Source organism: Alligator mississippiensis, chromosome 14, assembly GCF_030867095.1.
Source record: "Alligator mississippiensis isolate rAllMis1 chromosome 14, rAllMis1, whole genome shotgun sequence".
NCBI lineage: Eukaryota > Metazoa > Chordata > Crocodylia > Alligatoridae > Alligator > Alligator mississippiensis.
Genome location: NC_081837.1, coordinates 19,225,437 through 19,251,353, shown reverse-complemented (window position 1 = coordinate 19,251,353; position 25,917 = coordinate 19,225,437). Strand labels below are relative to the sequence as shown.

Below are 25,917 nucleotides of genomic sequence, written 5' to 3'. Positions count from 1 at the left end.
GATCGTGCCTGACCAATCTAGTTTCTTTTTATGACCAGGTTACGAAACGCCTGGACACAGGAGGAGGGGTGGATGTCGTATACTTAGACTTCAGGAAGGCCTTCGATACGGTATCCCACCCCATACTGGTGAACAAGTTAAGAGGCTGTGACTTGGATGACTACACAGTCTGGTGGGTGGCGAATTGGCTGGAGGGTCGCACCCAGAGAGTCGTGGTGGATGGGTCGGTTTCGACCTGGAAGGGTGTGGGCAGTGGGGTCCCGCAGGGCTCGGTCCTTGGACCGATACTCTTTAATGTCTTCATCAGTGACTTGGACGAGGGAGTCAAATGTACTCTGTCCAAGTTTGCAGATGACACAAAGCTATGGGGAGATGTAGACACGCCGGAGGGCAGGGAACAGCTGCAAGCAGATCTGGACAGGTTGGACAAGTGGGCAGAAAACAACTGAATGCAGTTCAACAAGGAGAAATGCAAAGTGCTGCACCTAGGGAGGAAAAATGTCCGGCACACCTACAGCCTAGGGAATGACCTGCTGGGTGGCACGGAAGTGGAAAGGGATCTTGGAGTCCTAGTGGACTCCAAGATGAACATGAGCCGGCAGTGTGACGAAGCCATCAAAAAAGCCAATGGCACTTTATCGTGCATCAGCAGATGCATGACGAATAGGTCCAAGGAGGTGATACTTCCCCTCTATCGGGCGCTGGTCAGACCGCAGTTGGAGTACTGCGTGCAATTCTGGGCGCCGCAATTCAAGAGGGATGCGGATAACCTGGAGAGGGTCCAGAGAAGGGCCACTCATATGGTCAAGGGCCTGCAGACCAAGCCCTACGAGGAGAGACTAGAGAAACTGGATCTTTTCAGCCTCCGCAAGAGAAGGTTGAGAGGCGACCTTGTGGCCGCCTATAAGTTCATCACAGGGGCACAGAAGAGTATTGGTGAGTATTTATTCACCAAGGCGCCCCCGGGGGTTACAAGAAATAATGGCCACAAGCTAGCAGAAAGCAGATTTAGACTGGACATTAGGAAGAACTTCTTCACAGTTCGAGTGGCCAGGGTCTGGAACGGGCTCCCAAGGGAGGTGGTGCTCTCCCCTACCCTGGGGGTCTTCAAGCGGAGGTTAGATGAGCATCTAGCTGGGGTCATCTAGACCCAGCACTCTTTCCTGCTTATGCAGGGGGTCGGACTCGATGATCTATTGAGGTCCCTTCCGACCCTAACATCTACGAATCTATGTTTAAGTTAGCAGGCCCAGATGCGCTGCATCCGCGAGTACTGAAGGCATTTGCCGGTGTCATAGCAGAACCACTGGCACGGCTGTTTGAGCACTCGTGGCACTCGGGTCAGGTCCCAGAGGACTGGAAAAGGGCCAATGTGGTCCCCATTTTCAAGAAGGGGAGGAAAGAGGATACAAGTCATTATAGGTCAGTCAGCCTCACCTCCATCCTTGGAAAAGTCTTTGAAAAGATTATTAAGGATCATATTTGTGGGAGTCCAGCGGGAAAAATAATCATAGAATCATAGAAGTCGGGTCGGAAGGGACCTTGGAGATCTTCAAGTCCCACCCCCTTCCTGGGCAGGAAGAAAACTAGGCTCAAATGGCCCCAGCCAGGTAGGCATCAAGCCGCTTTTTAAAGACCCCCAGGGTAGGAGCCAGCACCACTTCCCTTGGAAGCTGGTTCCAGATCCTAGCCGCCCTAACCGCAAAGTAGTTCCTACGGAGGTCTAATTTAAACCTACTCTCCAACAACTTGTGGCCGTTATTCCTTGTTATCCCGGGGGGCGCTAGGGGAAACAAGGTCTCCCACAAACCCTTCTGGTCCCCCCGAGTGAGTTTATAGACAGTCACCAGGTCCCCCCTCAGCCTTCTCTTGTGAAGGCTGAAGAGGTTCAGGTCCCGTAACCTATGGTTGTAGGGTCTGCCCTGCTGTCCCCGGATCATGCGGGTGGCCCTCCTCTGGACCCTCTCGATGTTGTCCACATCCCTCTTGAAGTGGGGTGCCCAGAACTGGACACACTACTCCAGCTGCGGCCTGACCAGTGTCGCGTAGAGGGAGAGGATCACCTCCTTGGACCTACTTGAGATGCACCTGCGGTTGCACGATACAGTCTGGTTAGCCCTGCCGACCGTGACCTCGCATTGTCGGCCCGTGTTCATCTTGGAGTCAATAATGACTACAAGATCCCTTTCTGCCTCCGTGCTCTCAAGAAGGGAGTTTCCCATCTTATAAGTGTGCTGCTGGTTACTACTGCCCAAGTACAGCACCCTGCACTTGTCACTATTGAAACGCATCCTGTTTTTGTTAGCCCACCCCTGCAACCTATCCAGGTCTTTCTGCAGTCTCTCCCTCCCTGCTAACGTGCCCACCTCTCCCCATATTTTGGTATCATCAGCAAATTTGAACAGACTGCTTTTCACCCCCGTCTTCCAAATCGTTGATAAAGCAGGGCAACCAGCATTGATCTGCAGCAGGTAGATCATGCCTGACTAATCTGGTTTCATTTTATAACCAGGTCACAAAATGCTGATGCAGAAGTAGAGGTGGATGTTGTTTTTTGGGATTTTAGGAAGACCTCCGATACGGTATCTCATCCCATTCTCTTAAATAAATTAAGAGGCTGTGACTTAGATGTTTAAACGGTCTGGTGGGTGGCAAATTGGCTTGCGGGTCGCACCCAGACAGTGGTAGTAGACGGGTCGGTATTGACCTGGAAGGATCCGGGTAGTGGGGTCCCACCGAGCTCAGTCCTCAGACCTGTACTCTTCAGTGTCTTCATCAGTGACTTGGATGTGGGCGTGAAGTGTCCTGTGTCCAAGTCTGCAGATGATACTAAATTGTGGGGTGAAGTAAGCACTCTGGAGGGTAGGGAATGACTGCAGGCAGACCTGGACAGGTTGGAAAAGCGGGCTGAACACAACAGGACGCAGTACAACAAGGACAAATGCAGAGTACTGCACCTAGGACGTAAAAATATCCAGCGCACCTACTGGCTAGCGTGGAATCAGAAAAAATATATGCCTTAAACTTTGATTATTTTAGTTATAAGATGACATAACCGCTTTGTGTAGAATTGCTGGCTCGGTACAGTAGAACAGATAAGGGCAAGTGTTTCTTCTTTGTAACTCTTCTGCAAATGCTTCGCTCACCGTGGCCTTGAAGGTAGAAAAAAAAAAAAAGTATGTACAAAGTAGATTTCCAGGTGCAAGAAGGAGGTTTGTGAACTAACCCTATCTCCCCCATAATTCCCATCCTGATAACAGCAAAGAAATAATGAAGTAATATTATAGCCGCTTTTCATGCTAATTTCACTATATGATCACGTGAGTTGTAAGCGACTGTTAAAAAGTATATAAGCCTCCTGATTTTGCTCTTGGGGGGGGACCCCTTCCAAGTGCTTGGGAAATCCATGTCACTTTGGAACTCCCCCTACAGCTGTAGTTTCTTTTGAATAAAAGCTTCTGCTGACCTGACCCAAAAGTACTCTGTGTGTGTTTCCACGACACTAGGAAATGACCCTCTCAGCAGCACAGAAGCGGAAAGGGATCTCGGAGTCCTAGTGGACTCCAAGATGAGCATGAGTCGTCAGTGTGACGAAATCATCAGCAAAGCTAACTGCACTCTATCGTGCATCAGCAGATGCATGACAACTAGAACCAAGGAGGTGACACTTCCCCTCTATGCGGCACTGGTCAGACTCCAGATGGAGTACTGCGTCCAGTGTTGGGCACCATACTTTAAGAAGGATGTGGACAGCTTCAAGAGGGTCCAGAGGAGAGCCACTTGTATGGTTAACAGTTTACAGCATAAGCCCTATGAGGAGAGACTAAGGGACCTGGACCTCTTCAGCCTCCACAAGAGAAGGCCGAGAGGTGATCTTGTGGCCAACTACAAATTCATTAGGGGGGCGCAGCAAGGAACCGGAGATGCTCTGTTCACCAGAACGCCTCTTGGGGTAACAAGGAACAATGGTCACAAACTGACAAAGAGCAGATTTAGGCTAGATATCAGGAAAAATTTCTTCACTGTAAGGGTGGCCAAAATTTGGAATGGGCTTCCAAGGGAGGTGGTGCTCTCCCCTACCTTAGGAGTCTTTAAGAGAAGGCTGGATAGGCATCTGGCTGGGGTCATCTGACCCCAGCGCTCTTTCCTGCCTAGGCAGGGGGTCGGACTCAATGATCTGTTGAGGTCCCTTCCAACCCTAGCATATATGAATCTATTAATTTATGAATCTTGCGTTTGAAAGCTTATCTAACTTAATTCCAACCACGCAGTTGGTCCAATAAAAGTCACCACACCCAAAAAATCCTTTCCTTTTGCATACTTCCTGGATCATCTCAGTGAGAACACTACTCTAAACAAAGAGTGCTCAACCTTTTTGTCCGGTGAGACGGATGGGCAGTGCCCAATCCGCATGCAAGCAGTACGCAATCGAAGCCCATGGAGGGAGGAAAGGTAGGGGCAGAACAAGAACCCAATCCATCGACAAATGGGGGGGAGGGGGGTGCCTCACCGAAGGAAAGAGTTTAGACAGGTGAGAAACGCCAAATTTCCCAACTGTGGGGAGTCCAGTGGGGCAGATATCATAGCTCCACAGGCTGCAATTGGCCCAAGGACCAGAGGTTGAGCACCCGTGCTCTAACACTATCATCAAAACGCTATAACAATATTTATTATGCTTGCAAGCATTGAATCCGAACACTTACAACAGGGCTAGCAGGAAGATTCTAGCTATCCCACGCTGCCTGACTCCCAGGAAAGCTCACTAGCAAAGAATCCACCTCTCCCCCTCCACCCCCAATCTCTCCCAACGTCATCTTCTTCAGAGCTAGCCCTTAATTCCACACACATCTAGCTTGTCATTCCCCATACACGTAACCTTCATTCCAGCCTGCCTGCAAGTCACTGCTTGGGTGACTGGAGCCAGCAGGCACACGTGTGTCTCTGCACACACATCCACATGGCCTGCATGCACCCAGGCAGGGTCCTGGGAGAAGCACCAATAGCTGGATGCAGATAAGTGTATGATCAGTGAGGGTTGGAGGTCCGGGACTTGGGGACTGTGTGTGTGTGTGGGCAGGGGGGATGGGTACCTGCCAGATATGGGGAAGATAGCCGGGCGCCAAGGCTGCATCAGGGCAGGGGGGACGGGAGGGGTAGGCGCCTGCCCCTTCAGCAAGAGAGGGAGGCATCGGGGGAGCTGCATAGCTGGGCTGGTGGCACTTGAGCTGGTGCTCATACTTGTACGGGCAGAGCAACTGGGAGACGCTGCTGGGGGACGGGCTGGAGGGACCGCGACCAGGCTGCCTGGTGAGGCATGGCAGCCCCAGACCAGGGCAGGGGGGGCTGCCACAGCGGACTCACTCCACTGAAATCCGCATGAACTGCGGGACTTCGGCCCGAATGGCACAGGGGCAGCTGGGGGCTCCCTTTAGCAGGGCTGGGGGAAAGCAGGTCAGCACTGGCCACTGATCTTCATAAACAGGTCCTGGTACAAAAAAAGTTGAGAACCACTGTCCTAGACCTCCCACCTCTTTAACGGGTATTTATTTCCTTGCCATTGTACACCCACCTTTTCTCTTACATTAGCATATCACTTCATCCTGCCAACTGAAGCATTTGGATTGTCTGTCTGGCTGCCTCTCTCAAGTCATACATTCCTGAAACTGTCCTGCTTGAACCTGAGATGATAAAATAACACACTACCTATTACTTTACAGTTCTTAATTCCTAGATGTTTAATTTTTTTTTAAGTTACAGTAATCAAATATTCAAATAAGTTAAGAGCTATGATGCTATGCGATTGCCAGGTCAAGGTTAAGTGCAGTTTTAGTAAAAACAAAACCCTTCTTTCTCTAAATCAAATTTGCTTAGTATATAAGGGAACAGGTGGAAGAAATGGGGTGTTTTTTTTCATCCCAGACCTACACACTGCTCCTGAATTTAAAAGCCAAACTGACCTCTTGCCTATTTATACATCATGACAGGTGGTAAAAGAAGATATTCTTACAGAATCGTTTTTCAGATTTTGTTCTCTTCAATCACTTCCCCAAAGTCCCCCCCCCCCAATTTATATTTGCTTATAGAGATAATTAATAAAACATAAATAAGAATGAAATGTTAGTTAAAATCTCAAAAGATTAAGAAATACCTGTCAGCATTTTCATTTTTACACTCAGCCTTGTATGGATAGCCATTTTAATAATATAACATGAGGTATCGTTTTCAAAAGATCCTGCCTGTTTGAAAATATGCACAAGTGGAGCAGCTGTAAATGCTTCACAACAAGTTGTAGCGCTGAAAGAAGAAGAAAAAACAGTTAATTTCTCAATTAGTGAATCAGTTCACATTTTGGACTCTAAAAATACCCACGGTTAGTTCTGTAGACAATACATTTAGAAATCCTTTCCAAGAGTTACAAAAGTTCCATGTCCAATACAAATCACCATTTCCAAAGATATTAACAGAGCCAACAAACAGTCTTCAAAGCAACCTTGAAAACAGCACAAGAAAAGCTGGAAAGTAGGGTTTGATGCTTTTCCACCACAAATCATACTAGCCTATCTTCAAAAAGGCCAAAAGGTTCCCAAACAGTTACGACTTTTATTCCCTACCAGCCTTTACTAGACCTGAACTAGCAGCTTAAAAGTCAAAACTTTTCATTCTATTTTTAAGCCGTCTTGTTTTTTTATTTATTTTTTAAATCTATTTTTAATCTTTCTTGTTTCCCCAAGAAAAGCCATTTTAAGGATCCAATCCAATTGACACTGAGATGAATGGGAGTCTTTTCATTGACTTTACAGAGTACTGAATCAAGCCCAAAGCATTCATAGTGGATGATTTCCTCTTTGGAACCCCACCCCCCACTCCACAAGGGAAATCACCTACCACTTATGATACCACATACCAGTGTAAAAGCAAAGACTCGCCAAAACAAAAGCAAAACACCCAACCTCCATCAATCATTGTTAAAATAGAAACATGTTTCTAAGTATGTAAATCAGGAAAAAGAGGGGCTTTTTCCAGCATTGAGGAAATCAGGACTGTTAGTCTTAACTTTACACAGAAGAGCAATTTTTAAAATATCCCATACTAAATCCTAAGATTAATGTAAAAAGATGATACTATCTCACCAGAGGAAAGCGTTTAGACAGGTGAGAAACAGAATCTAGTATTCATGGAAGGGTAATTATTGGTTTGGCTAGACACTTTTGCTTCTATTTGCTCTAATATAATTTCCCAACCTTAAAATACATTGTACTTTCTCTTTGGGTGTGCATCATACAGTATTTCATGACAATACTTTACCCATTTAAAGGTAAAAATCCCAGTGATACAACATTCAAATTGGAAGATTTAAAATTATAGCAAAAACTGGAATAAATATCCCCCACCACAATTCTGCCTAGATAAGTCTTTTGGTTTCTATTTAACAAAAGAAGATTGACAAATATAATTCTTCCTACACGTTCAAGTTCACAGGAACACAATGATTCATATACACTACAGTACTAAAATAACTGCCTTACTGGACTCATTTTTGGCATCTAAACCTATTACTTATGTTCACTTGGAAATGTTAAAAGCCTTGGTGGGGTGATGTAGTTGGGGGTAGTCCTGCTTCAAGCAGGGCATTAGACTAGGTGACCTCCTGAGGTCCCTTCCAACCCTAGTTTTCAATAATTCTGTTTAGCTTTGAGAGCTTTGAAGCACGGAAAGTTTCATTCAAGAAGTGAGACTTTCTAGTCAAGATTTTTCCCCTCCCCCCAAAATGCAGGAGCATGTGAAATCAGATTTTACTGTAAGTATTTTTAAAGCATAATTATAACTGCTATTGCTAAATGAATAGATCCTACTAGAAAGGTAAGCCAAGCAACTTCCTATGTCAGGGAGCAGATATGTAGTAAATTAACTGAGATCAAAGTGGTTCCGTAACTTCATCAAGCACTTTCTCCTTTCTTTTCCTATGTGCATGCATGACTATGCAAAGGGTGTGGGAAATAATGTTTCAGGCCTCACCGAGCCAGATATTGTGCCTATTTAATTAAAATTGGTTTAAAAAAGTTATCAACACAAGCTACACCAAGAAAACCACCTGTGAATTGGTGTGCACTACTTAAATTGGCCAGATTGAGTAAACCAGAGGTAAACTGGGTCAATTTTTTGTGTAAGCAAAGCCAGAGGCATAACCAGGAACTTTAGTGCCCTGGGGAAGACGGCGCAGAGCGCTGGAGAGGGAAGTGAGGAGTGTCAAGCGCTGGAGAGTCCCTGAAAACTGGCAGGTACAGTAATGAACAAACTGCAACTTGAGGCCTTTAGGCCTAAGGTGAATAAAACGAGGAGACAATTCCAGTCCTACTTAATGTCTTCACCGGAGCATTTCTGAAATCAGTCCCCATTAACAGGCATGAAAAATATATCCAGTTGCTATTTAAGATGCTGTAGAGAAAGCTATCATCATGGCTTCCTGTACCTAGTACACTGGTTTCTCAGCCTTTTTCAGCTCCAGGTGCCCTTCTGTAACTTGCCTGAATTTTGTGGCACCTGCATTTCAAAAATTTCACTCATTTTTTCATTATGAAAAATAGTAGACTGACTCCCACCACTACCTCTTGCCAAGAGCTTAGACCACAGCAGATACGAACGGCTTCTGAAGCTATGGCTTCCTACCTGAAATCTCGAGGTTTGTCCTGTGAATCACATGCAGGTGTTTACATGCCTAATAGAGCTAATATCACAAAGGAGCCCAGCTGAGACTGACATTTCATGTACCGAGACAATCTTGTAAGGTTTCTTTATTTGGGATGTTGCTGGAAAAAAAAGTTGATTTTTGCCAGATGCTTACAAAAGCTGATGCATCTCTGGTTCAGTGAGTCTACGTGGTGCATACGACAACCAACACCACTCCTAAGGTTACTGCAGAAATCTAAGTATTGAACCAGCCTTAACTCTTACACCTGGGCCACGTCCAGCTGGGCAGGCAGCATGGGCTAGGAAAAACAAGAACAGCACCAGCAAGGGCTGCACGTGCCCATGAGCTTCCAGTGAAAGGGGTCGCCCGGATTCACCTCCCTGGGCTAAAAGGGATCTCATTGTAAAGGGCGACTCCACCAAACTCTGTCCCCCGCACCCACTGCTCTGGGAATCGAGTGCTCAAATCCACCTGGTGCTCGCCTCACTCACTCTGTATGTGAGCCCATGCAGCCACATACATGCATGTACGTGTGTACGTACATGCATGCACACGCATGTATGTGTAGGTGTATACACACAGTGCAGTGTATGGGGTGCATGTGCATACCGTGTGTGTGCACAGTGTGCACGTGTTTGTGTGCGTGCATGCAGGTGTACACAAACAGGCAGACGTGTATGTGCACTGCCACACGCACTCTTTCCAAGTATGTATACTGACGTGCATGTGTATACATGTACAAGTGTATATGTGGATATCCACACCCCGCCCTACCCCCTACAAACACTGGGTGCGGACTCTAGCGCAGCCGGGGCGCGTGTCTGCGCGGGGGGCGGGCGGCTCTGGAGTGCGCACCCGGACACAACGCCTGCTCCTGCCCCTCCGGCTCCCCCCGCCCCCCGGCTGTGCAGAGACCCGGCCTCCATCGGGGCGGTGCCGGGCCGGGGCCGGCGCTGCCCCAGCGCTCATGTCGGTGCCGCAGGGTGTCAAAGCGGGCCTGAGGCGGCCTCGACACGCTTCCTCCGCCGCCTGCTGCTGCCGAGCGCGCGTGCCCGCGACACCCCCCCGCCGCTCCTGCCGCGTTTCCGGGGCGACGGACGGACGCAGTCCCGGCACTACCGGCAGCGGCGCGGGGCGTGGGGGACGGGGCCTAGGCGCGGGCACGTGACTCCCGCCGCCCAGCCTGCGCTGCACTGCGCACGCGCGAACCCTCTGCTCCTTCCCCCCCTTCGCCCCGCTGTTGTGACGCATAAGCTCTCCATTGGCCGCGGCGCAGGTGGGCGGGCTGAGGGCGGGCAGGGGGGGGGGTGGGGCGGAGAGACTTGAACCCTTTCGTGTCCTGTCTGCACCCACCCTGGGCACCGGGTCACACCTGCGTCTACCTCCAGGCTTCCAGTTGCACCCCCTTCTCCCCCAGCACCCAGCTGCCCCGCTTTTCTCCCCATCATGGTGGTGTGCATGTGATGGGAGGCAGCAGACATGGGCGTGGGAGAGGGGGCTGTCCCCAGAGCAGAGGGGAGCACATGCATGCAGAACCGCGTATCCATGGACAGGAGGGGGGGCAAAGGACACGTGCATTGGGCGGGAGGGGTGGTGAGCACAGACTGCCCCCCCAAGCCCCTGCTGCCCCCCAGCTCCAGCTAGTGACTCCCTGAGGGAAGTGGGTGGTGGGGGGTTCTCATGCCTCTCTGTGAGCCTCCCACTGCTGCCCCCCAGGTGTGGATGAGCTCAGGACCCCCAGCCAACTGCATCTGGGAGGTAACCGGGAGCCATCAGCTACTCCAGGCTGTGGCCCAAGGGGGGCAAATCCACTCCCCAAACTGGAACTGCCCCCCACCGCCCCCCACACACACACTGGAGCCCTCCACAGTGCCAGCAGGCCCAGGGCTGGGGTCCATTAACACAAGAGAGTGGAGGCTGGATGTGGAGCTGGATCCTGAGCAGGACAGAAGTAAAGTTTTGTGTTAAAGTGTGTGAACTTTTGGCAAGGCAGGAGTTGAGAGTCCCAGGGGGCGAGGACCAGACCCCCAGGCATGAGGGCTGGGTGGGCAGTGACTGCAGGGACTCAGATGTCCATGTGGGGAGAGTCATGGGGTGCAGGGACCAGGCCCCGTCACCCCCCTGGTGCAGGCAGGGTTTGGGCTGACTGGGGCACAGCGCTGGTGGCACCTCTGGGGCTGCAGTGGGGTCGCTGCTCTGGGCAGCTGCAGCATCCCCTGCTCGGGCTCTGCTCCCGGGCCTCACTGCCCCATGGGGAGGCTGCCCAGTGCCGCGCTGCTCCCGCACAGAGAAGCACCACTCTGGGTAGCAGGAACAACGCAGACCCAGGTCACCCAGCGCAGGTGGAATGAGAACAAGGCCATTCTTTAGCATGCAGGAGCCTACCTGCAGGAGACCTGCATGGAGTGGCTGCGGCAGTACCTGCAGCACGGGGAGGCAGCGCTGCAGAGCAGTGAGTCCCAGTGTCACCGCCCAGGACAGCACTGACCGGGCACCCCCTCACCCCAGGGAATGCCTGCCCCATCCCCCTGTGTCCAGGATGGCGACCACTGCTTCTTGGTCTTGCTGCTGGGTGAGACCCCAGCACAGCTGTAGGACACGGTGCCTCTGTCCCTGCCCTGGTCAGGCCTCCCAGCTGGGCAGAGCCCACGTGGTGTCTGTGCCCTGGCCACGTGTCTGAGAACCAGAGATCAGCTGTGTCGAACCCTGTTCCTGCAGCCCTGAGCCCAGCGGATCCGTGTCTCCCGTCCCCCACGCTCCTTCCCCAACACTGCCTGCTCCTGCCTCAAATGGGCGCTGGAGCCAATTTGTGTGGCCCGGTGCAGGGCCCAGCCCGGGCTCCTGGCAGGGGTGCTGAGGGCCCAACAGGGCAGTCACTCTAGCAGGTGTCTCCTCCCTCCCAGAGCGTCCCGTGGCACAGGTGAGCGAGAAGCCATCATCCTGGGGCGGACGCACCACCCTAGCCTGCCAGGTCCATGACTTCTGCCCCAAGGACATGGCTGCTGTCTGGCTGAAAAATGGGGAGGTGCAACCCCAGGAGACGAGCCATGCAGGGGTCCTTCCCAGCAGAGGTGAGACCTACCAGACCTGGGCCACCATCGAGATTGCCCCGAGCAGCAACCACAACTACGCCTGCAGCGTGAGGCACGAGAGCCTGGGGGCAGCTCTGAGAGTGGCCTGGGACAAGGGCCGGACGGGTGAGTGACCCCCGCACGGGGAGGGAGAAGAAACGTGGTGCTCAGGAGGGAGGAGCTGACTGACCCTACTGAGCGGGGAGGAATTGGGGGGTCAGAGGATGCAGGGGTACTGATGGGGAGGGGGCACTGGGCCCATGCAGCATTGGGAACAAGTCTGGGGGTTTGCCTCACTCACAGACCCCTTCCCTCTTCCAGAGTCCAACCCAGTGCTGACTGTGGGCATCTTTATTGGTGTTGTGTGGGTCATTGCAGGTGTTTACTGCCACAGTAAGTGCTAGGAAGAGCCCTTGGAGCCAGGCCGTGCCCAGGCCTTGGTGCAGGGGAGCAGGAAGGGCTCATCACTGCTGTGCCTGGGACCTGGGAGGACAGTGGATTCTCCAGCTGCTCTGGGCTCCCAGGCCCACATGACCCGGGGGTGGCAGCAGCTGGGGCTGGGGACAGGTCTCACCCTCGCTCTCGTGGAGCTAGCAGCTCTGGCTGGGTGTGGGGCCACGGAGCTCCTTGGTGTGAGCTCTGGGTGAGAGGCAGGACCAGGCCAACTTCAGCTAATACAATCACCACTTCTCAACACATCTGGAGGGCGCAGACCCCGGCCAGGCTCAGGAGCACAGTCCCATGCATGGTCCTGAGGTTGCTTGATGTTCACCCAGGGATGCATACGCTGCACAGCCTCTGCCTGCTGTGGCTCACAGCTCCCCAGCCTGCAGCTTGTGCAGCATCCACATTGCTGAGGAGTGTTTGGCCTCTCCCTCTCCCTGCCCAGATCCTGGGTTCCCCTGCCACCATCACCCTCCAGGCACCCACCTTCCATCTCCTTTGGGCACAGCCCTGAGATGTTGGCAGATATGATGTCCTGCAGTAACCCGACATGGGAGAGAGGCAGAGATGACCGGAGTCCCGTGGCTGCACCAGCCTCAGGCTCAGATGCCCACGGCCCGCTCATCCCCTGGTCTGGGCAGGGCCTGGAGGACCTGGAGGAGGGAGCAGGGGCTGTGCACTGGGCCAGCACCTGGTTCTAGGCACCAGCAACACAGCAAATAGCCGAGAAAAAGGGGCAGGAGCCACAGTGTCAGGTCCAGCAGGTCAGCGACAGAGGCGATACCCAGGAACCACTACTTAGTGGACCAAAGGACTGTGGCAGGGGCACTCCTGGGCATCTGGAGGGCCATGGAGACCTCTTCAGATGGCCAAGCGGACACACCGTAGGTAGAGCCATGGGGCAGGAGGGGAGGGACTCACCCGCTCTGTCTCCAGTGCACAACGCAGGCATCCAGCTCACTGCTTCAGGCGCAGGCTGAGTCACAACTCAGGATGCAGCCGTGGCAGCTGCTGTACTGCTCACAGGCCACGGTGTTGACCTGGGTCACATCCATGGAGGAGCCCACGTACAGCCAGCTCTGCACTGGGGATGCACAGGCAGGGAGGGACTGGTGTGAGGGGGAAGCCACATCGGAGGCAATGTGCACGTACACATGATGGGAAGGAGAGGGAGCAAGGCCTGCCTGTGCTGGGCTTGCTGAGAGCTTGTTTGGTGGGCTGGGTGTGTGGGTCCTATGCTCTGAGCAGCAGTTTTGCGTGCTGCTAGCTGAGTGGTTGCTGAGCTAAGCACAGACAGCCAAAGAGCCTGAGGATGAAACAACGCAGTCAGTGCTCACCTGTCAGTCGAAGCTGCGTGGACTGAACTGAGAAGCAAGTGAACAGGCATTCAGTTTTTTTCAGGAAAGGCAGCCACATCCCCACAGTGGCGCTGGGGGGCGCTAGAGCATGGCTTCCTGCCTGCCAGCCACTGCCAAAAGAAGGGACTGAAGCTCCAGCGGAGGGCACGGGCACCAGCCTGAGGAGGACTGCCCCACAGGCAAACCCTGGCTGTGGGCTGGGCCGGGAAGGGGATTGGTGGGATGGGCGAAGCCTGGAGCCTGGGGGCAGGGCTTGTGCAGGCGGCAGGGCATGGAACTTTGGGGCGTCCTCATTGTGCGGGGGGCCCCTTAGGGTAGGGGGTCTGCAAGCGGGGCTCTGGGGGTGCCTGGCCTGGCTGGGGTTGCTAAGAGGGGGTCTGCCCCCTCAGCCCTGCACTTACCCTAGTGACCCCGTGCAGGCAACGCTATCCTGGAGCTGTTGAAGGAGAAGGTGAACAAGCAGGCGTGGAGTGTACATACTTTTTCCTATCTTCAAGACTGCGGTGAGTGAAGCAGTTGCAGAGGAGTTACAAAGAACAAACACTTGCCCTTATCTGTTCTACTGTACAGAGCCAGCAATTCTCCACAAAGCGGTTATGTCATCTTATAACTCAAATGATCAAAGTTTAAGGCATTTATTTTTTTTCTGATTCCACAGTCCCCCCCTTTGAGACTATTTAGTCTCACTTTAGCCTTAAACTTCCATTCTCATGAGCCCCTCTATTTCATCATGCAGCCTTTCATGTTTTCTTTCAATCTGCTCACGCTTTTGTAACACCATTATTCTAGACTCTGCCGTGGGTTTTCTTGCCTTGCTAAAGCTTCTATTGTGGCTGAAATGTTAATTATGGCTAATTCCAATTCTCTTATTTCAAGCCACGGTATGAAGGCTCTCACAAATTGATGGAACCCTGTGTTTTTGGTAGCTAAGGGGTTAACCGCCCTTTTCATGTGATGGTTGACATTTTTTACTTGTTCCAGATATATTGCACTATGCAGTTCGAAACCAGGGATAACACGTCCACGACTGCATGCCCCCACTCAATTCCAGGGCAAGATTTTATGAGCCCTGTTTCCGCAGATCCAGGAAAGGCCCGGGATAAAAAGGGTACTCAAATCTGGACAGCTGTTGTGCCATATACGACACTTTCGATTGATATGCATCGTATAGGACGGACCACGTTCGGCTGCTATCCTGCTGGACCGAGATATATTACAAGAAGTAAAATTGGAGTGAATGTCAAATTCCGATCTGTTTGCAATGAGAGCAACATGAGGTTCCTTAGAAAAGTTGTAGACCATGAATCCTGTACAATTGAGAGAGGGTACTTTACCCAACAGCATTCCACTGGTGCTAGTAGGGCTATAATCTAGAGTAGTTAGGCAATGAGGGTAGTGTCCTACAGGTGTGGCTTTATTGTAAGCTCCGGTGTTGTTGGATCTGTAACAGAAAGACGCCTCTACTCTTGGGGAGATTATCCAGATAGCAGGGGCGGCCCTCCTTTCCTTAGGAGCGGACCGATGGGCAGCTAACGAGTAGTGTCTAAGGAAGCCGCCGTTAATTTTTCCCCATTGCTGGAGGGATATTGGCACTCCGATCATTGGGATTCATTGGTGTAGGTGCGCTGGGCTGTGAGAGCATATCCAGCAGTCACTTTTATTTCCAGCTTGAGCCACCGTAAAGGAGATCTGCAAGTACAAATTTTTCTCCCACCCCCCTTGGGTGATACTAAGATACCCAGGTGTGATGTATCAGGATATCAGTGCCATTTTTAGAGACAGGAGGGACAAAGAATTTCAACAACAAATATAACCAGCACCAGTAAGAGAAAGAACACTAGCAGCCAAACCCAGGATGGCAGCCAAAGCCTTTCTTTGTCCTCTGGGCTCAGGTTACCTAAAGGACTGAGAATGTCGGCTCTTGGTCTTGATCGAGGTGGTGATCTTCCGAGTGGGAGCTTTACTTTCTTCAAGGCCGAAGATGATATCTTTATTCTTCAACTGATGAATCTGGCTGGGCTGAGGTGTTGGGTTCAGGGGAGAGGTTACTAGCACTTGCACCCTGATGCTCCTCACTTGCCTGAGTGAGGTCCCGAGGGTCTTTGTCCTTGGCCTCAGGGAAAGGTCCCAACCTGGGTTGGAATTCAGCTGCTTCGGGGTCCAATGGAGGTGATACCTTCTTGCAGTGTGAGGCGTGAGTCCACGTTTGGTGGCCTTGGCAACGAACAGCAGAATTAGTGGTCAGAAGTACCTGGAAAGGTCCCTTCCATCTGGGTTGAAGTGCGTTTTTCCATTGATAGACCTTTACGTAGACCCAATCTCCTGCTTTGAGGTTGTGACAGGGAACATCCGGTGGTTGAGGTAAGGCTTCTTGGACCTGGGCTGCAGCCTGATGTTGAACCGGTTGTTGCTGATGTGGGAGTCTCAGGAGAGCAGGGTTCGAACAAAGGTCAAGGATATCCTCTGCTGGCTCTGGTGGTGGGGGTGCCCCGGGCAATGCTGGATACATCGGAGCGGTGGCCGGCGTGTAATTTGGGGGAGCAGCCAATTTCTCCCGAACAGCTTTTAACTGCTGTTTTAATTTTTCTTGAGAGTCTTTTAGACTTCTAGTTTGAGATTCTGTCTGCCTTTTGGACATTTCATCATACCAATAAAAGTACATGTCCCACTGGTTTTGTGGTGTCTTGGATCCATGGGACTCTAAAGCCCCTCTTAAGTGCACTATTTTATCCCGATCCAATGTTCCTTCCTGTGGAAAATGCTTCACGGGATCATCCCTAGTATCCCAGTTCCACTTATCCAGGTACTTGCAAGCCTCGGGAGAATAGTGTGTGTACATGAAGTACGCCGGAGTCCCCTTAGGGGGGACGGGAACTTGCTTAGACTGACTTGTTCCCATTTTCAGTCACACAGGGAGACGTAGGAGAGGCTTATTTAGGATGTCCGGGCCGCTCAGTGCCTTGCCCCGCAGCTTTTCACCGCCCAGACAAAAGGCTTCTGACCCGACACCGGCTCATAAAATGGAAATGGGGAGGGAAACACAAGAGGGATCCTTTCACTCCTGTTCTCGGCAGAAGCTACTGGGACAAGGGGTTTGGAAAAGACAAAATCACTCAGACACCCTGTCCACTGGGTCACGAGGTTCCAGCTGGGCCCCTTGCTTTCGACGCTACCTTTTTAGGCAGAATTGGGGTGGCTAGACCCAGCCTTAGTCCCAGACCTGGTCAGTGGCTCATTTTTCTAAATACACACACGCACATTCATTCAATAGCCAGAGAGAAAAAGAGCAAATTACTCGGAAGCCCTGTCCACTGGGTCACGAGGTTCCAGTTGGGCCGCCTTGCTTTCCAAACTGCCCTGTCAGGCAGAATTGGGGCGGCTGAACCCAACCGTAGTCTCAGACCTGGTCAGTGGCTCATATTTCTAAATATGCACACACGCGCATTAATTCAGTCAGCCAGACCTCCTCCCCCACACCGCCTTAGCTAATTAACTACAAGCCCAATGTGCTGTTGTATGAAGGTGCTTCAAACTCTTTCTCCCTGAATAAAACGTACGTTACCAGACACAAAATTGGATCCTTTACCAGACAGAAAAGTTTAGCCGGCAGTAAGGTTCAGACTGACCTGGGTTTTGTCATTACCCCTGGTGACACGTCGGCATGACGATCTTGTATTTTCTTCTCTCTTAGGTGTCTGGTGAGACTTGAGACCCCAAGCATTCTGTGCATGGGCCCAAGGCAAGGACACAAGAGAAGAGGCTTCAGAAAACTACAATTAGTGAGAAGCCACTTACATGCTCAGACAGGCAGAGGCAGCAAGGCTGTCATCCCATGGACCCATCCCGGCAGATCGGGCAGGGGAAGACGAAGGGAGGGGACGACGGGGGTGGAAGGGGAGGGGAGGAGTGCAGGGTTTCACCTCCTCAGGGTGAAGCAGCACGGGAGCAGCCTGGCGAGCTGGAGCCTGCGAGAGAAGGGCAGAGTCAGGGCACGCTCAGTGTGGGGTCCTTCCACTCAACCCCGGGAACAACCACGGGGTAAAGGAGCATCTCCCCAGCAGGGAGCAGGATGTGGCTCTCACACATGGCTCAGTGGGGCTTTCTGTCCCAGTGGGCCTGGCCTGGGCCAGAAGCTCTGATTCCCAGGATGAACCCCTAGCAACAGGGTCCTGAGGCCCAGAGTTGGGCAATGAGAGGCCAACCCAGGAGATAGCTGGTCCATGCAGGGCACTAGGGCCCTGGCAGACAGGTGGCACGGGTTATCCTGAGTGGCCTGGAGGCAGGGGGCACCCGATCATCATGTGGGCTGGTAGAGGGGCAGCCCCTCAGGCCTGGGTCTGGTTTGGGTGCAGGGGGGAAACTTACCTCCTTGCTGCCCCCGACCTTCTCCTCCTCCCCTTTGCCACAGTGTCAGCCCTGCAGGTGGAAGGCAGAGACACTGGTCACCTCCCATTCACCCCAAGCCCCCAGGCACCGGCCACTCCCACCACCCCATTCCCAGGCCTCCCCTCTCCCCATTACTGCCTTTGTACCAGGGACCGGCCCTGGGTGTCCTGCCAGACTCACCTCCCTTCCTCCCGCTGTGCTGCCTGCGCCTAGCTCTGGTTCCTGGCTGCCTTCTGGACATACACAACAGGGACGGCTCCCAGCACAGAAAGCCCAGGCCTGCAGCGCCCCTGTCCCAGCCCTGCCCCACCTAGACACTCAGGGCGCTGGAGGGAGTTGTGGGCAAGGCACTTACTGAAGACACGCTAGTCATACCCCTTCATTCACCTCTTCCCTTCCTGGGCTCCTGGCCCCCACCCTGTCCTTCTCCCAACCTGCGAGACCCTTTCCGGGACCAGGAATGGGCTCCTGGCTCCAGCCCTCCTTCAGCTCCCCTACTGATCCCACGCTCACAACCTAACGCTAGCGAAAGCATCATGTTTGCTGGCTGTAGGGCCACTTATGGCTCTGGACTGACTCACGGAGCTGGCTGATTTGGCTTGGAGCATGAAACATTTCTTTAGAAAAAGCCCAAAAAAACTAGGCACATCATCATACCTTTCCCCCTGTCTTGTCATCTTTGGACACTGCAAGGCTTTGTTCCACAGGGGCAGGGGGTCACAGCCCATGTCTACCAGGCAGAGGGCCCTTGTCTGTGTGGAGGCGTTCTGATTTTGGGGGCCCTCTGCCTGGGTGCTGGCTTCCACAGTGGGGGGAGCACTTGTGTGCATCCCACCCTCAACCCCCTGGAAGGGGCATTTCTGCCTGATTGCACAAGAAGCAACTGGTCAGAGATGGATCATGGACTGAATTCAAGCCCAACAGGCCCTTTGACGGAAGAACTCCCTGACTTGCAAAGACTCCTGCTTCCAGCCCGCCAGCCTGCCCTGCAGCAGGAACGCTGCACGTGACACCCCCAGCACCCCCACACACTAGCAGTATAAAAAGCATCAAACCTGTCCCTGGGCCCGGGGATCCCAGGGGTTGGTTGTTATCCCCTGTCCCAGGTGAGTCCCCAGCTCCAGGTCCCCCCAGACACTCGTATTCGGGAAGGACTGTCCCTGTGATCGGGGGATGAGCCCACGACCCTCCATTAGTCTTGGAGGGCCCGTGGAGTTGGTGGGAGACAGAGACTGTCCCCCGGGGTCCCATGTGCTGCATGGGGCTGGGAGGGGCATGGGTCACCTGGGGAGAGACCCCCACCCTCAGAGCTGCCCGTCCCACTCCCTGGGCAGGGGAAAGACTCATGGCAGCGGGGTGGTGCGGCCACGTCTGGCCCCTCACCTCTTTTGCCACCTGCACAGCTCCCGGCCCTGTGGGGAGACAAGGGGCCACCCATCAGCTGGGCCCACGCTGCTGCAGGGCGCAGGGTGACCAGCCCCTCCAGGGCACAATGCGTGGGGGCACCTGCCAGGAGTCCTGCGTGCCACATGGGCAGGGCCTCCCTCCACAGGGGTCGCGTGGCAATCCGTCCGGGGAGCAGGAACTTGTCCCCTCCCCTTGCAACCACGCAAGTCCCTCCACCGCTCACGCCAGTCCCAAACTCACCGGGTGCAGGGTCCCTCCTCTCGTGTACTTGTCCAATGGAGGGGACAGATGGGGACCCCTTAATGGGGGGCAGTTTACTTTTGGCTCATCCGTCTGTGCCCAGGCTGGCATCTGGTGCTGAGAGGACATGAGAGCTGAGCGTCAGGCTGGGTGGCACTGAGCACCACTTTTAGGATGGGGATCCCAGAGCCCGTATGAGCGCCACCTTGCAAGGGAGCAGAGGGCAGCAGGGCCATTGAAAGGAGGAAGGCTCCCAGGGCTGGGGCATGGGCTGCAGGGTAAGGACCTGGCCCAGCGTGAGGAGCCCATGGGGGCCAGTCCTGTTCCCCTTCCCCAGGGAACTTGCTGGTGAAGAGCAGGGGGTGACAGTTTGGTGGGGGTGGCACAGGGCGGGGGCTGTCCAGATTGCACCTTGGACAGCGTGGGCTTAGCCTGCTAGCCAAACCCTGGCAGGAGGGGAAGCCACACAGCCCTGCGGACTCTCGTGCTGCCCAGCCCTTCTTGCTCCCATGGCGGGGCACGTGCCCAGGTCTCATCCAGGTTCCTGGAGCGCAGGCGCACGGGGGGGCAGCTTCTCCCGCCGGAGCATCTGCAAAGAAACACAGCCCTGAGCTGAAGGAGGGAAAGAGGAGCCGGACTGCCGAGAGCAGGGACGAGGCACGGGGCCGAGTGCTGGGCCCTTGCCCACCCTCAGCCCCCGCTCACAGCTTGTCACATCTCCCAAAAGTCCCCGGGACGGACCCGCGCCGTGTCCCCAGGGCCGCCCCCACGGCTGAGTGAGAAAGGGCACTCATGTCTGCAACTGGTGCTTGCCTCCGACACCCGGATAGGCAAGCTACCTAACTACCTAACTAATGCCTAAGGAACTACTAATCTAACTAAGAAACAAACAGACAACTAACTAACGAACTAATGAAATAACTAACTATTGAACTATCTAACGAACTAACAAACAACCTATCAACTACAAACTACCTACCTAACAAACTAAGAAACTAACTAGCTAACAAACTAACAATGTAACTGGCTAACGAACTAAGAAGCTACCTAAAGAACTAACAAACTACCCAACAAACTGCTAAAGTAAGGAACTAACTAACCAACAGAGATAAGGCAGGAGGACGAGGAAGGGCAAGTGGCGCGGACGGACGAAGGGCAGGAGAGCACTGGGAGGAGCCGGTATCTGAGAGTGAGGCTGGGCATTGTGATGTCACTGGACACAACAGCTCTTTTGCCATGGCAACCAGGGGTCTCCCTCCCACCCGGGCAAGGTGCTGAGTGCGGGGGCTGTGGGTGCCTTTGGCCTGGCCTGGCCTGGCCTGGCCTGGCCTGGGGGTGCTCCCGCCCCAGATGACCTGAGCCCCTGCACTCTTTGGGCGCATTGTCTGTCCTTGTCCGTGTGGCCCAAGCAGTGACCGCCCTGGCTGGTCACAGCAGTGACCGCCCTGGTGCAGGGAGTCCCAGTTAAACAGTAGCCCCCTCTGATCACTGCCCGGTGGGGTGGGGCTGGGAACACAGAGCCCAGCTTGGCCTCAGCCCCATCTGCAAATCCAGAGTTACAATGGCCTCCGAACCCTCCACCCCTGCTTCTGTCGGAGAGAAATAGCTCCCATTCCTCTTGCCCCTGCTCAGATACAGCTCAGCTCCCCAGCACGGTGCAGTCACTAGGAGTGGACTTTCCTGATGGTCCTCTTGCCCCACACTCACCCCCATCACCAGCAAGGGGACAGGGCGAACTCGTGCAGCTCAGGGGGACACTCCCTGGGCTCTGTTACTCCACATGGGGAAGGGGGAGCAGGGACGGGCATGCTCATAGTTGTGGCACAACCGAATCGCCAACAGGACACTTGTGGGCTCCTCACATGAGCCCCAGTGCCAGGGATGGGCCCAACGATAGTGCTTGCTCTATGGCATGGGTCCCAGGGATGAGGCACTCACTCAGACCTCCATGCCTTTGGCGTCTGTCCACGAGTCACTATTCAGCTGAGACCGGGGCGGGCAAACAGCTTGATCTTTATTAGGAACAGGATTCAGCAACTCACAAGCTCACAGCTTGCAGGGAGAACTACACCTACCCACCAGCACAAACCTCACCTGCAGGGAATCACGGGGAGAGACTGGATCATCCCACTGCTAGCCCCTTCAAGGGACCTCCCATGTACCACATCCCCGTCCTTTACTCGGGTAGCTCCCTCTTACCTACTTGGATGTTCATCGGGCGCTACTTTAACTGGTGTGGAAGAAATCAAACTTCGTGTTGTGGTTGTATTAGAATTGGCAGAGCCATCTAGCTTTATTTAAAACTATACAAGTGATCACAGGGAGGGTTCTCAAAGGAACTCTGACCTCTACGAATTTACAAGCGTATTTATACTTTAGACAGCGAGAAAAGCTGCAGGGTTCAGACAAAGCAACCTGGGGAGAAACAGAAAGGTGTTGATCATTCGTTTGTCACACCTAAGCAGTTTACTTATTTAGAAAAAAACACTATGTTTTGGGAACAGTTCTCAGCTTCTGGTTCAGCGGAAAGGAGGAGGTTAACATCTGCACACAGACAAAACAAGGCATGAAGGTTTTTCCTTATCTTAGAACATCTAAAAACACATGGCATCAGCATCAGCTCCTTTTTCTCTTCTCTTTCTCTCTCTTCTTAGTCAAGTAACAGGCCTGGTGAAACTTATTTCCACACTGGGGACGTTTCAGGATCATGGAGCCAGAGGTTGCTAGCACTCGGCTCACCAATGGGCTCTAGCCTTTACCGCTATCCCATTATGGTCCTTGTTCTTCACAGGCAATCTCACCACACGTCCACTCTTAGTTGGTGTGGTGGCATCAGGTTCCTCTGGGCAACAGCTGGATTCTCTGCAATGTGATGAAACTCTTGCTCATGGTGGTCTGGTTCATCTTCTGAAGTTTGCTCTGCTGCCATTTCTTGAGGTACACTAACTTGTCGTGCTGGGACTGACAAGCAATCCTATCCTAAGTGTCTTCTGTTCCTCCTGATTACCGCTGGGGGCTGTTGCACGGTTCATCCCTTTTTGTCGTGATGGATGCTGGTGTTGAACTTGTACTTGTTTGCATCCCTACTTCTCCCCGTGTGGTAGAGGCAGCAGGAAAGCAGCCGTGCAGACGCAGCACTCCTTCTGGTGCCTTTGATGGTCCCGCAAGTTGTGGGAGGCGATCGACAGTCGTCTGGGTGTCAGCACCGCCGTTGTAGCAGGGAGGGGACTGCGCAGGAGTCTCCCCATCAGAAGCTGCCCTGGACCTTACTCAAGACTGGAAATGGGCATGTTGCTCAGATTGAGTAAAGTAGATCAGAGCCGTCCTGCAATGTCGTCTTAAGTGTTGATTTGTTGGTCTGCACTGTGCGGTCAGCCTGGCCATTGGATTGTGGGTACCCGGGGCTAGAATGGGTGATGGTTATGCCCCAGTCGGTCGCAAATTGTTTCATCGTGTGACTTGCAAATGGCACGTGATCACAGACAATTTCTCTAGGTATGAAATGGTGAGCAAACACAGACTTTGTTTTGCCTACTACCATGCCAGCTGTTTGTCTGGCAGATGCATGTCATATTGAATGAAATAGTTTGAATGTTTGTAAAGGTTGCCCATTAGCCAGTTTCAGGAAGAAGACAAGATTTACCTCCTTATCTAGGCCATTGTTTTGGCCTACATGCGGAAGGTCCTGACTTTGCTCAAAGTCTTAACTTTTGAATTTTATCTTTAGAGGCCTTTAACAAAGAGAACCTAAAAATGACCCTTAAGCAAATATCCCAAATTCCGAGAGATGAAACCCTAGGGCCTTTGAAAAAATTGGAAAGAAAAGGTCACTTGCAGTGGTATGAAAGTTCCCCAAAGTAATTAAAATGATCAACAGAAGAAACTGATTACCAAGTAAAAGAATCTGTTGAGTAAGATCCGAGCCCAAATTTGGGGGTAGTGACAGGTTTGGGTAGGAGGGGCACAGGATGGCAACTCACTCAAGAAAAACTGTAACCTACTGACCCAATTTGGAGGTAAACTTCACTTGCAGAACAACGAAGGAAGAATCACAAGTGTAGAACGGATCAGACTGATCACCTGAAGCACCCTCTCCACGAACGCGAATCTTTTAGTTCATGCTGAAGCTGCAGAGTGCCCGAAAGGGACTGAAGGAAGGGGACTTAGTCCTATCACTGCTGAGGCCAGCCCATTGAATCGTATTGCTGAGGCGAGCCCATTGAACCGTACTACTGAGGCCAACCCATTAAATTGTACTACTGAGGAATGAAACCATATTTCGGTGTTTGGCTTCTTGGAATTCTAGGATTGGAAGTGTCATGACCCAATGATTTTGTGTGTGCTTTGGCACTGCAGAATTGTTTCCCGCCACATGGAGCTTTCTTTGCACGGTGCAATTCTCAGCTGCAGAGACAAAACCCCCGGTGCAAAGGAGTTCCTGCCACCCATATGTAAATTTGTTCTCCACTATTGGCTGTTTCTAAATTATTCCCACGTGGTGGCTAGCGATTGGCTTGCTAGCCGTATAAGAGGCTTGAGCAGTTTCCGCCCAAGCCGGAGATCTCCGAGAATCTCGGGAGGACCCCGAGAACCCCGATTCCGAGAATTCCGGGAGAAATCCGAGAGAATTCCATGATTACTTCGTGGACTTCTGCGTAAATCTCAGACCGAATGGTGGCCTGATCAACTACCAAGAACCTCTCCCCGTCATCGAACGATCCCGACGTATCCCTACCCTGTGCGCTCGTCGAGAGTCACCTTTCGGACTCTCATTGTGGTATCCAGAGCTCTGTTCGTTTAGCGGAGCCTAGCAAACTCCACTCGTGTGTCTTCGTGGAGCATAGCAAACTCCACGTGTGTTCGTTTGTAACTGCAACTCAAGCAAGTGTTTCCTGCCTGCACCACGACCATCTACGGTGTAAGTAAAGTTTTCTTTGTTCAACCGCTACGAGTCCATACCTAATTCTAGTCCGTCGTGCAAAAGTACCCGCCCAACCGTTACGGGCTCCCGGCCACAGCCCGCCGCGCGCCCCCGAAAGCCTCAGACCGCTCCCGGCCCGCACAGTAAGTATATTATGAAAATAATAGTATTAATTCAAATTTAACTTTTAGTTGTAATTGTAGTTGTTTTTGTAATACTAATTCTTATAGCATTGTTTGGGAAGGAAGTACATTCGGAGCATTGTTTCTGATATATGTAATTATTGTGTTCTTAATGTTTGTGCTATTTCTTAAAGCTAAGCAGTGTTATATGCGTAGCAAAGAATTTAAAAATAAAATTGTGTTGTATGAATTAAGTGTGTAATCATTGTGAAATCGTGCAAATAGCTAACTACTCCCCCAGCCAGTGCATCAAACCGAATCAGTAAATTGTGTGGGATTTTCTCTATTCCATACCCCACTAGAGACAGTGCAAAACTTCAGGTACTTGGAGTAATAGTTGGTTAGGATCAAATGAGACTGTCCCTGTTGGTCAAAAATGTCTGCTGTCAGTTTTAGCCAAGGCAGGTCTGGGATCTTATGTGAGATCGTGGGCTCTTTCTGATTCCTGGGTTGGAGCTCTTGACAAGGTGCACAATTCGCAATCCATCACTTGATGTGGGCATTCGTTTTAGGCTCACTTTTCGTCTTGAGGGCAGATTTCAACTCGCCTGAGGTTGCATAGGGAATTTTTCTACAACCACGAACAACTGGTGGTACCGCTGAGTCGACATAGGTGTGGTGGGTACCAGGAAACTGGCCCAAACCTTCAAAAACATCCGGGTATATTTTTAAATGGTCTGCCTTGGTTGCAGGTGCTATCCGAGCCATTCCATGGACTCGTCGGAGAAGGTCTATTGTGGTGCATGCCACTCTACCACATATTGGTGGGTCGCTATTGTCTGTTATATAAAAAGTTAAATCATGTTCATTAGCACCAGATTCGCAGCGTGCAAAGATTGCACTTTTTGATTGGATGTGTGCACTGCCAAATGCAACCAATGGAACATGAGCTGGAGTCTTCCGCACTTTCCCTTTCAAAGGCTTTGCTACATCTGCTGGGATAATGTTTGCTTCTGCTCCAGGATCTCACTTCAAAGCAACTGGCAAGCCAGCAATCACGACTGTGCTATACCAGGCATTCTGGCTATGAAAGCTCTGTGAAAGCCGCCTTGCAGCCATTGGGACCATATATAGGGCACTGGCTCCTTTTCCAGATTTTGGACCCTCTGCCTTTGATTTGCACGTTTTTGCAAAGAGGTTCACTCCCGAGTGATTGTAACAAGTTTTGCCAAAAGCAGGGCAGCACCGAGACTTGTGTGTGCTTCCACACCTTCTGCAG

General features: G+C 52.3%; 1 protein-coding gene and 1 long non-coding RNA gene across 3 annotated transcripts; one reads left to right on the top strand and one right to left on the bottom strand.

Moving 5' to 3' along the window:
• Positions 1 to 5,525: 5,525 nt before the first annotated feature.
• LOC132244736 (uncharacterized) lies at positions 5,526 to 9,798 on the bottom strand. Of its 2 annotated transcripts, XR_009456482.1 has the most exons (3): positions 8,668 to 9,798; positions 6,149 to 6,294; positions 5,526 to 5,678 (listed from the first exon to the last, which is right to left on the bottom strand). It is a non-coding gene; the product is annotated as an uncharacterized LOC132244736 (long non-coding RNA). The 2 variants fall into 2 exon arrangements; XR_009456481.1 differs by lacking the exon at positions 8,668 to 9,798 and having other exon boundaries at positions 6,149 to 8,659.
• A 226-nt stretch (positions 9,799 to 10,024) lies between these two features.
• LOC132244779 (major histocompatibility complex class I-related gene protein-like) lies at positions 10,025 to 16,224 on the top strand. Its single transcript, XM_059717230.1, has 3 exons — positions 10,025 to 11,886; positions 13,982 to 14,065; positions 14,544 to 16,224. The coding sequence occupies exons 1-3, from the start codon at positions 11,685 to 11,687 to the stop codon at positions 14,576 to 14,578; spliced, it is 321 nt and encodes a 106-aa protein (XP_059573213.1). The 5' UTR covers positions 10,025 to 11,684; the 3' UTR covers positions 14,579 to 16,224.
• Positions 16,225 to 25,917: the final 9,693 nt, after the last annotated feature.